This window comes from Pinus tabuliformis, chromosome 6, assembly GCF_031772625.1.
Source record: "Pinus tabuliformis cultivar Carrire ecotype Pingquan chromosome 6, CPIR1, whole genome shotgun sequence".
NCBI lineage: Eukaryota > Viridiplantae > Streptophyta > Pinopsida > Pinales > Pinaceae > Pinus > Pinus tabuliformis.
Window position 1 is genome coordinate 1,815,815,208 of NC_142292.1, and position 12,727 is coordinate 1,815,827,934.

At 36.2% G+C, this 12,727-nt stretch overlaps 1 protein-coding gene across 1 annotated transcript; it reads right to left on the reverse strand.

Annotated features, from left to right (window-relative positions):
- Window positions 1-10,460: 10,460 nt before the first annotated feature.
- On the reverse strand, window positions 10,461-11,843 carry LOC149266276 (protein NODULATION SIGNALING PATHWAY 2-like). The gene has a single exon (XM_089407711.1). The coding sequence runs from the start codon at window positions 11,841-11,843 to the stop codon at window positions 10,461-10,463; it is 1,383 nt and encodes a 460-aa protein (XP_089263837.1).
- Between the last annotated feature and the right edge of the window lie 884 nt (window positions 11,844-12,727).

Sequence of the window (12,727 nt, forward strand, 5' to 3'; positions counted from 1 at the left end):
ATTTTGCTTAATATGATGCTTGTACAATTTGTCACCAGTTGCAAGAAGGTGGTCTATCATGTTTGGTTCACAACGAACTTGGTTCGATTGTTCAGAGCATTCACGAGAATGTTCAAATTGATTTTATTTATTTATTGAAAACTGGGAATTTGATGCTTAATCAACTCATCTAACCATTTCTTTGTCTTTGGTGACTTTCATTCAGCTTATCATTTTCCCATCAGCACATCCAATGATAGTTGTTTCACACTCCTTGATCTTAGTTGTTCAACATCTCCCTATTCATATTTTTGTTAAGCTTGCGAGGCACTTCAGCCTTCACTGATGGTTATAGCATGTCCTCACTATCTTTGCATGACTACTAAGAATGATCATGTCTATTTTTTGTTAGTAGATCCCCATCATGATCCCGCTCCTCTAATTGAAAATTCATCTTTTCCTAGATTACAGGGCTTTCAAGAGGGCCATCATGAATTTTACGATCCAATTGTTGAATTGCTAGAACAATCTTACCTGGAAAGCTCTGTAGCAAACAACAAGTTTCAATCTTTCCTAGCACTTTCTAATGGCCTCAGTGTAAATGAAGACACATCCACAAGAAGCTCTCAAGGTTTGTTGAAAAATCATATTCATCGAAAAGGTAAGCATGTGAATTCGATAAAAGTAGTGGGTGCGAAACACCATTCCACCCACAGGCAAGACCTTCCTTTTCTTGTGCAATTTTTTGAAGTTTTTATATCTTCTATTACACATCACTTTTTATTTGTTTTAATTGTTCATATATTTTTGGATGGATGTCGGGAATGACTATGATGGTTTCGCTGGAAATTTTATTATACATGACCCTAACCTTCTAGTTGTTAGGTTAAGAGTAGGATTAGTTGCATCCTAGTTTTCCCTTTATTTCTCTCATACTACACTCGTTCCCTATAGTCTGTCCTCATTTTCTTCCTATGATTCTACATCATGTTTTCTTTATCATTTTTGTTCTCCTCTCTTCTAGTTATGTTTCCTAGTTCTTTGTTTTCTTTCTTGTTGAGTTTCCATTTTATTTTCATCATGCGAATAAGTGTTGTGCTTGGATCTATTTTAACTTCTTAGTATGTGTGTAGTTGAACTACAAAATCTTGTGAAACTTCAACATTTGGATAGCCATCTTTCCAACTTCCTTGTGTTGGTTACACCTTTTGTCTGATGAAGTTCCGATCGAAAATACGAACCATACACAAGGAGAGTTTTGGTCCAACCATGAGCCCATGTCTAATCAAGAAGCCTCATGCCTATACTCATTTTTTTTTCTTTAGTGTTCTCAAGCTTATCCAACTGGTAGAAATGGAGAAGGTGAAAATTCTAAATGAGAAAACCTAAATCAGAGGTCTCTTTATGTTTCTCTTAAGGAACAACCTCTTCTACTCTCAATAAATTAGGATCCCTCTTTCGCCTCAAAATAAATAAGTGTCAATGCAGAGTTCTCTTTAACTAAATAAATAAAAGCGAAAGAAGAGAAAGGATTCCTGCATAGAGAGGTGAAGTAAGAAACTCCATCGGGTTACTGTCCAGGATCAATGGTAATGGAGAAATGTTTGTGTTCCTGTGTGACTCTGTTGGGGTATTGTATAGGTCTCTTGGCAGTGGAGTAACACAAGAGATGAAAAATTGTACTCTGAGAATATTAAACTCACGAGATACACTATCCTTCCCAACTTGAAACATTATGATCATGCTAAATCTTATGTTGTGTTCAACTAAGAAGGTATAGAGGGCACCATGTCTATTCATGGGGCAAGTGGGAAGGCCACAGTAATTTGCATGATGAATCAATAATCTGTGAAGAACCAAGGACCTCCATGGAAGTAGTTAACCAAAGAAGAGAAGCTGGATTTTACAAGTGTGTCGCCAAGTGTTATAGCGACTGCAATACCCTCCAAAATTTTGGCCTAGAATTAAATTTTGGAGCCTATTGTGGATCATGTGATTGCTCACTCCTTAGTGACTCATTGGCTAAATGATGATTTCAATATCCCTTCTTCCATCTGAAGAGTCGCTTACACTTTTACCTTTGTATAGCAAGTGTTATCTTCAGGCATGGGAATTATCACTTGTCATGCAAAGAGGAGTTTTGGTTTGCTTCAACGAGAAATATTTGTGAAAATGAGTTGTTCTCATCATATAGACATGTTTCACACTCACTCTCAAAGTTTCACTCACTATTACAAAACTATCATCATTAACGTCACAAAGTATATCATCAGAGCCACACTTCTTGTAAGTTGCTAGAAAGGTTGTTGGACTAAGCGAAGTATGATTTCATATGTTTTGGATGATCTGTGTTGTATCACTAAGTGTCCAATTGTGTGGTCACAGTCAAGTTCTATCACTGTTCACATCGGTTCCACTGATCCCACACTTAGCCAAATTCTAGAGGATTCCTAGAAACCTAGCCTCATCCAGCCTTCCTAAACTGTGCATTTCGCATCTACAACCCTCAATATATTTCCTTTCCTACTGAAACTATGTAATGCATAGAAAGCATAACCTCCCTTGGCATCCAAAACTGCGCAGATGCTTCCTTGAGTGTCCTTCCCTTAGTTAGAGCTCACTGTCTCTGGAAACTATGAAATTCTATCCTTCAATCCTCTGAGTGACCCCCACCTAAAACTGCATATTTTTCTCTCCTAGGGCCCCATCCTGCAGCAACCACTGCTTTCTTAAACTACACAATTTTTTCACTCAGTTAGCATTGCACAAATTTTTCCCTCAGTGAGGACTATGCAGAAATTTCACTCAGTCTAGCCTGAGCTGCGCACTATGTAGTCTCAGTGATCAAGCTTGACCCTTGGGTGCTTTAACTACATAATCATGTAGCTACTAGGCCTTCTCCCTTGACCTCTCACTCAATCCTTTCCTAGTTCATGAATCCAAGTGCTCTATCTGAGGCTAGGGGTTTCAGACTGATGTCATCTCATCATTAGTGAGTTGCAGACACAGGTACTCTCTTACACTATGGCAAGATGATAAAGAAGGAAATGAAGAAGGAGGACATACTAGATGACACTCAAGGAGATGAGGAGAAAAGATAATCATCATATAAGAATACCAAGGAACACGGGGGTATGATAGAAGATTAGGACCGCATGACGACTCCATCTGATTCACAACCCTTTGGAGAGTAGTACGAAAAAATATCACATCTTTCATGAAATACACGTCTTAGCATAGTATGAAGGATAACTTACCATTGTCATATCATTATGTCTTCAATGACATGTATGGTCGCAAACACTGAAAGCCATTCCATGTGTTTTCGCTAAGTGTTTCGTTCCCTTTTGTATGTTGGGCTAATTGTCATCTTTTGGTCTGTTTGACTAATATGTAATGTTTTGATCCTTTTCTGGTGGTTTTAAAGGTTTGGATTTGTGTATACGAGTTGTCCTATCAACGTAAACACCCGTTGCACTCATACACAAAGTATTGAGCACTGTCGCACAAGTGTCACCAAGGCCTTCCTAAAGTCTATCTCAAGTGTCGCACTTGTCGCTTCTTGTTCGAGACAGTCACACAGAGGGTAATGCTTTTCTTGTTTCTTTGGTGGTATATGTTGTCATGTCTTAAAAATATGCTAAGTATGTGATCACAAGTTCAAGTTCATCACAAGTCTATCTTCCTCCTGCATTTAGCCATTTTCAGAAAATCTTCTTGACTCGGAAACTCAACTTCATTGGGCCCTAACTGAGCTACACACTATCTAGTCTCATCCCTCATTGATGTGAACCTGCTACTTGGAATTGCACAGTGTGTAATCACTATCATCTATGGTAATTGTACTGTGTAAATCCAGAGCCCAACAACCTTCCTTGACCCTTAGAATTGTGCAGTTGTTCCTCCCTGTCTCACTTCAACTCCGCACTTCACACTTTCAGTCCTCAAGATTTTTCCTTACCCCTTGGAACCCCACAATGCGGATAGTTCCTAGCCTCCCTTGGCCTCTAGAAGTACGCATATTTATCCTCCAGTGTCCTTCCCTCAAGTAGATCTCACTACCCTCAAGAACTCCGCAGATTTGTCCTCGAGGCGTCTCTGTTGTCCAATCCACCTTGCCTCTAAAAAATGCACATAAATGACCTATTAAGGCCTCATCCTGTATCAACCATTTTTGGCTTAAGATGCATAATCTTGACTCCCAGTGGCCACTATGAAATTTCCCTCCCCAGTGGGGACTATGCTGAAAACTTCCTCAGTGAAGCCTGAGCTATGCTCAATGCAGTCTCAGTGATCAATCTCTCTCCCTGTCACCTAGAATTGCATCTTGCACAGTTACTGGGCCCCCTCTCCAAGTCTGTCACTTGTCTCAAGATCAGTTCATGGATAATAATGCATCATCTTAGACTAGGGAGTTTTTAGATTGATGTTGTCCCGTTATGAGTGAATTGCAAGAACATGTACACTATCAAGTCATGGTGAGATTATGAAGAAGGAGAAGAAGGAGGGAAGCATGCCTAAAGAATCACTTGTAGCTGAAGGAACAAGGGGACCTACCAAGACCAAGCAAAGGAATAAAGTGTGCAACCACCTATCAAGACCGAAGATCATTGAAGACCCTGTACTACCAAGCTATCTGGAGGAGAAGAGAAAGCATATCCAAGAACACATATAGCACTCAGCAGCAACAATGACTTGAAATTGCAACATCATCAAGCCAATCCATGTCATTAGTGTCATGTAAAGCCATGTCATGAGTTTTCATACACCACATCATTGTTGTGGGCTAGGTACATTGTAAATCAAATGTATTGTAAAGTGGAAGTCCAATGGACACACATGAATATGAAGAGTCATGTAAGTTGAAAATCCGTAGGAAGTTGAACAGTCATGAGGGGAGTCAAAGAGTCACAAGGGGTAAGCATCACCCCTTGGTTATATATACCCCTTCATTGTATGAGAAAAGGAATTTTCACCTTGGCTCCTCCCACAAGGCATTAGAGAGACTAGCTAGTTCTTTGAGGAACAAGGAATAGCTCCAGTGCCCCACTATTCGGGCTAGTTATGTAAAATCTAAATATGTGTATTGGAAATTTTTCTTAATATCATAAGCCTTTGAAGAAGAGCATGTTCTTCATGCATGACTTATGAATGTTTGTAAGACTTTTCTGTGGACATTTGTATTTCATATTTTCTTTCACATGTACTAAGATAGTTTAAGTATTTCAGTTATTTTAGTGTTTCTCTTGTTGAGAATGTGTTATAATGGTTGTTATTGTTGTCCCATCCTTGTGGACTATTCGGTAGGACACTAGACATATCTTGCTTTACTTATTGGTTATAACGACTGTCACATCCATCGTGGACTATTCCGCTAGATGTTAGATGGACCTTCCCTTGTTTGTTGGTTGTAATGATTGTTGTGTCCACTATGGACTATTCTGTTGGATGCTAGACAGGTCCTTCTAGTTCACATGTGTGTATCTTCCTAGGTGGTACTATTACCTCCCACTTACAGGGTCACTTTTCTCCCCCTTTTGTAGTAGGAGAAACTAGACACAGTTGTGTTGCACACTCACAAGACACACTCACCTTGCTTTTCGGATATACCATTACATCACTCTCTTGTGATGACAGCTAGAGCCAAGGAAATATTTAACGATTCGACAACTGGGCCTTTATACTGGATGGGACTCCTACACCGAATTGTGTGAGGTCTTATTGGGACTTCATATTGTGGAGATCCCCTTGGTTGATGAATTTTCAGCATCGTCAATAGATTCTACCATATATATGTGTTATTTATCCCTACGGTTGATTACACTTAGAGCCATTATGGAGCATGATTAAGTTCCTAATGAGTTTTTACACAATATTGCATGGTTCACTTGCGTTAATTTTGTTGATACATTCTTGTGTCATGCCAAAAATGTTCAAGGGTAGTCTAATCTTGAGTCAACCATTTGCAATTTCGTTAACATTCCATGTCAGCCATCCCTATATTAATTATACTAAGTGAATCGATCCCTTCACATCATCAATTGATGTATGTTTCATTTTGATTAGTATGTCTAAGTCAAGGCCCTCCTTCAAAGGATGTATTCATATCTATGTTAACTCAATATCTAGGAAGTCCACCTAGAAACTATTTAGTACCCTATAATTTGTAGTCATCAATGGTAGGTTTCCTAGTGTATAATAGTGGCTTTACTTAATTTACTCATGAGTTGTGATTAATCAAATCTACAATTTTTTTACTTCAAATACTCTATTCACACTTAGTAGATTATACTAGGTACCTTGGAGTCCATTTTCCACATTGGCATGTCTCCTCACATCAATTAATGGTATACCTCAATAAATAGTAATTAAATAGTTTATACCATTCTTGACATCAAGACATCTATTTGCATGATGTAGATTCATAATATTAGGTTTGTGACAATGTCCATGGGCTTATGGGTATCTCACTTATTCATGTTACCCCTTCAAAGATTGATGGGGTATTTCCTTATATTATGTACTTTGAAGACCACTTGGGGCATTCTTATTCATGTCTAATGTCTTTCTGGTGTATATTGTGATATATTGTATTTTCTCATGGCCATAATCTCTTATTGATAACATGGATCCACAATGTATTCATTCATGGCCATGTCTTTGCATTTCACATCATGGATATGCAATGTATTTTGTTGGTGGCCATGCTTTATTATCTCTTTTATCGAGAATTGGTATGCCTACCTCAGCGATGATCTATATGATTGGTTCAAGAGTGTTGCAAGCTTTGATTAGTTTGTTATGATTTGGCTCCTTCCTTCTGCCACCATGAGAGTTGTAATAATAATAAAGAGTTTGTTGAATTAATGTAAGTTCAGTTAGTTAATATTTGCATGCATGTAACTACTGCACTTCCGATAACTGAGTATTCTCTCATAAATAACTCATGCATGTCAGTTCAGACAGAGACCCAGTTGAGATCAGATGGAAGGGCAATTTACTATCAGTTGTTAGAATATTCCATTGTGAATATTCCTTGCATGCAGAAGGAATTCTTTCCTTGAGGATTGTGTAGTTACTTCTTCAGGTTTTGTGAGTTTTATGAGGCCAATTCACACATGTGGCTTCACTGGACCCCAAGAAAAACTGCACAAGGAAATAGGAGGCTTGGAGGGCTTGAGGAGGACATATACTATGTCTATTCAGTCTGTGAGTTGTATTGTTTGATATTATTTGTTTCAACCATTAGTTTCTCTTCTAATATCATACATTAGGGGAAATTTTTTACAGTCTTATATTCCACCTTTGTTACTATCTTTGGACACCCATTCACCTACTATGGTCAAACATTAGTTTTCTACCTTGGGAGTCAAAAACTAGTAGCTTCATCGCTCCTTGCATAATGGAAAGAAGTGAAACATTACATCTTGTCCCACTACAAGTGAAAATAATCTTCTGTCACCCCTTAGCACAAAGAGATGACCTATCTAGGCTTCCAGATTCACTCATTCATGAGAAGATTAGTTTGAGAGGGTTTGAATTGCCTCATCTAATGGTGTAGGAATTTGCTCCAAACTCTTAATGCTCTAGGACCTTGGGGTCTATATTCATATTCTCTTTTCCTTAACAACTCTTCTTAATGAATCCATTCCTAAGGGAGAAAAGAAAAGAGAAAAATATTTAAGTATATGTTGTTTAAATTCTCAGAGATCCTTCTTATTGTTATAAGGTTTCCATACTTATGAGCGTAAACCAAGAAGTTATAGCTAAGGAGCCACTAAGCATATTCATACACTCAAAATTAAAAATTGTATAATTTATTTCTTTCAATATATATTTCATTATTTCTTCTCTATTTCATATTCTTCATTGCATATATTGAATGGATTTGAATTATCTTGACTAATCTAGGCTAGATCTAGTAAATATTTAATCATATCTTTGCTTGCAAGGATAAATATGGAGTAACTCCATGTTTTGTAGTATGAGATACAAGTGCTTGGAGTGGGAATGAGATCTCTAGAATGTTCAAGCAATATCTTCTAGATGCACATGCACATTAATGAGGACCACCTACAACTTTATGTTCAAGTTATGTTACCTATTGTCCCATTTTTCATTCTTAATTTTCAAAAAGGTTAAAAAATTAAATCTATAGAGAAATTTATGAATGATCTATCTTATTTTTTCATTTAACTTGGATAAACATGTGGGTAAATTATGTGATCTCGTTTCCCATTTCCCTTTCTTAAGTTTTCAAAATAGTTAAGAAGTTACATCGAGAGAGATATTTCTGAATGATCTATCATTATTTTGTCACATAACTTGGATAAATATGTCAAGAACCCACCTCTCTGCAATTTTTCTTTTATCCGTGTAATAATTTTGTTTTAAAAACAATATTTTTTTCTTAATAATATTAAACTTCATTAACTTATTCATGTATCATTACATTCTATTTTTAAAAAAATATTTTTTATATAAAAATTAAAAATGAAAATTGTCTTAGGTTGATATTAACTCCATATCTATAAAGTGCCGAGAGAGATCAAATCTTGCCTATCAGTGTTTGATAGATCCAAAGTTAAAATGGATCTAGGCTAGTTTAAACACACACACACACACACACAAATATTTTTCTTGGTCAATGAAACCATTTTATTTCAAGTATCATTCATATCCCAGAGGAAAATTACAAAGGAGTCTCGATGCCTTTAAACATGCTATACTATATTGTAGTACCATTGTAAAAATCATGTGTTGTCAAAACTTAAAATTGGCTCTATGAGGTCAATTTTGCTTCAATTACCATAATAATATTTATAAGCATTAGTTTGTTATAGCTTTTTGATATTATTTTAAATAATTTGACATCTACAACTTTAATTTTTAACTTTTAATTTTGATTATCTAGTAGATATTAATAATTAATAATTATGATTATAATTATTAATTTTATTTTTCTATTTTTATAATTTTAGGTATTGATCCAACAATACATTACATTACATGAATTTACAACATCTCTTTTATACTAATTTAAAAAGCATATTTCAATTATACATTTGTATACATTTTATATCACATTTCACATCTTAAATATATTAATTTTATCATATTTTTAATAATTAAATTACTTACGCTAATATATCCACAATAAAAATTATACTACACCAGTTTTAGCACTATGTTGTAGGCCACTGTTACATCATAATTTTTTTTTGTTAATTTAAGATTTTTTATTTTTTAAGCTCCCTCTTCAACGCCATTAATCATGTCATAGGCATTGGACCCGAAACATTTCACATATAGAAGTATAATATTTTTAGTACAAACACTTTTGTGACTAAAATTTGTGTTTTACAATCCCCAGAATTTTACCTATATGTAACTTTCTTCTTCTAGCTTCAAACAGTTCATTTAGTTTTAAACCATCTTCATCTAACCAAGAGAAGAAGATTTACAATGGTTTCAATTTTTTTTTAAGGTTTATATATATATATATATATTTTGAATATGTATTTTGTTTTGGTGAGAAGTTTATTAAAATGAAATAATTTTATTTTTTTTTTTTTTAAATTTAGTTTTCTAAGTCTTTAATCTATACAAATTGCTATTAATCTCATTTATTTATATCTTAATTTCTGAAATGTAAAACTATTAGCAACACACAACTAATCTAACCTGCATGCAACTAAAAAATAAATAATAATATGGAAATAATTCCAGATAGAATGATAAAATATAAAATAAATACATATATTAATTATGAAGTTAAAATTAAATTACAACCAGTAGTCATGCAGTTGAAATGTTCAATGTAACCAAATCATTCAAGGAAAAAATAGCAATTCTCATGGCTTCTTTGCACAAACAGAAACAAAGTTTATATAAACTTAAAATTGACACTGTAACATAAATAGATTTAATATGAAATGCAAAAATATATCAATCTGCTCAATCAAATATTTAATTTAGGCAATAAAATATAAAACTGAATTATTTTTTCCCTCATCTCATCATCCTCAAACTCTAAATAAAAAAACAGCATCTAAACTATATATTTTTAATATATTTATGACATTACATCTTAAGCAATTCCCTCCGTAACTAGAATATCTTCATTGTATGCTCCCTCTTTCCTTCCCTGTCTCCATTGTAGCTCCCTCTTTCGTTTCCTTATATTTATTTAAATACAAAACCACTCTTACCTATATCCTGGATTTTAATCACAAATACCAAAACATACGTCTCAATTTAAGAATTTCTATCTATGAATGCTTCATCAGATATACCCACGTCGTACTTTTGTATATTCTTTAGAAACTGTTTAATCTTGCAAATTAAGTTTCCAAAACACAACATATATTTCCAGAAGAATTACGTGATTTTTTGACTGTGGGAATAAGACAGAGTTGAATTTCCACATCCAAATAACCAAACTGTGGTGACGGATTCGTTGATATAGCTCTACCTTGCTGCTATATGCATGATGATGTTGAGGTTGATTTCCACGAAGACAGCCACACCAAAGGGGTGGAACCCCATTTCAGAACCAGTCGATGATCACCTACCAATTCTACTTCATAACATCCTGTACGCACACTCTGCAGCGTATATTTTGCATACGACATAGTGTCGTTGCTTATGCTACATTCACCATAACCACACTCGAGAGGGAGGTCAACAACGTTGGATTTTCTGGTATCAGGTGGGCCACACGCACTACTGCTCACCACTCTCCTAGACATGGCGGGTCCAAAGAATATGCGTTCCACCATCGCTCTTGCAAGCCCATGCTGTGGGAGTCCAGCTTCAAGCGAGTCGAAAATAGCGCACAGATCCTCTAGACAACGACCAAAGCTGTCCAAGAAGTTGGCCCTCTTACTCTCAGCGCCCTGTGGGCCCGTAGCGAGCGTAACGGCCTTGGGATTCAAGTGGCGCGCGCTGATGAGGAATTCCAATAACTGCGATTTGGGTCGCAGATTGAGCATGTGAGGCAATTGCCATAAACAATTCAGTATTACAGTCTCCCCCTCATGCAACGGTAGGACCTGTTTCAGCCCTTTCAAATCCCTTTCCTGGAACGAAAACGGGAGCCCCACAGAGCTTGCGTACTCCGACAGCCTTCTTCCTGTCTGCCCACAATAAAGCAGACATTCTTCCTCGTCCTCTGCCCATTTGATTGCTGTGATCCTCAAGTGACTAACACCGTATAAATTTCCATGATTCCTTAGGACCTCCATTAATGGCGGCCATTGCATACCCTCCATTATATCAAAGTCAATAATATGGATTCCTACATTATTAGCAACACCGGCTGCAGCGACTGCTTCCAGAATACATTGGTTAGCAGTGAAGTGAGGTATTTGTATGTAAGGATAAGCTACATGCAGCAGCTTTAAAGCTCCCAGAAAATGGTCCTTGGTGCTTTTATCATTGGGCTCCAAATGAGCTAGGGAATTGCTTTTATCATTGGGCTCCAAATGATCTAGGGAATTGACCTTAGAGTGAAGTAGAGCATGGTAGAGATAGTAAGCCACTCTCTCCATGGTGGAGCCTGTGGGAGAAACCAGCTGTCGCAACCTGCAGAGTATGACCTCCACTACATCTTCTGCTCCCTGCGACAATGCTTCCGCGCATGCTGTCAAGAGATGTACAATCCTCAAACCTTTGTATTCCGTTTCCTCAAAGGCGCCAGGATCGACATCGACAGAGGGCGAGACTGACTTGTTTGTGACCACGGCAGAGTCAGAAAGCGGTCGATCTGCAGCAAATACAGCAGCCGGATGCAGCTCAGTGTCTATCGGGCATCGGAAGACGATGGGATCACTCTGAGGTCTTCCAGCTTCCATGTTGTCCATTTTCGACACTGTAAAAATTGAGCCTCCTGTTCTCTAGATCTGATGCCAGAAGACACGCAAGAAAGAGGCCTGCGGGCCTGAAGTTGTGTATTGATTGATACGCAGAATTGCAACGTGTATGACAACGATACATGAAGGGAGCTAAGTCCTTGGTTTATGGACCACCCAGAGATGTAGTTTTCTCGTACGTCACGATTCCGAGAGACTAAGATAAGGTTTTCTCGTTGGTGCGCAGTGGAACAATGAAGTCATCAAGACAGGTGGCCTTCATACGGCATCGCATATCTAGGGCAGAGATTTCGATACCATTATTTGTATTTTGTGGTTTTTTTAAATGCGGAGGAATTTGATAATTCAACGAAAGGTTTGGTTTTGTTTTTAAATAAATAAGTTGTGCTTTCGTTAGGGTTATGAATGGTTTTGTTTTGTTTTTTAAATAAGTTGTACTTTAGGGTTAGTTTTAATGTTGAGACGAAGAGCTATTTATTTATTACTTGATTTATTAATTGGATGTTGTTATCAAGATTTTTTTGGTCAAGTTTAAAAGTTTTATGGGATATTATAATTTGTAATTAATTTATATTTTAAATGTCTTTTTATGAATTTTGAATTTGAATGTTTATATAAAATAAATTTCATCCATTACTTACACTACATTTCATGAGCAATTTAATCAAAACGTTAACAAACAATTTTATTAAATAGTTTTATAATCAATTAATTATTTTTTGACAAAGTTAATTTACAAATATTTAAAATTATTTAAACAAAATTTTATTAAGAACCACACTAGTTGGTTCGAAACGCGACAAATATCTATCTACATATGATTTTCGCCGAAGTTATTCTTTCAAACATTTAAAATTATTTAAACAAAATTTAAT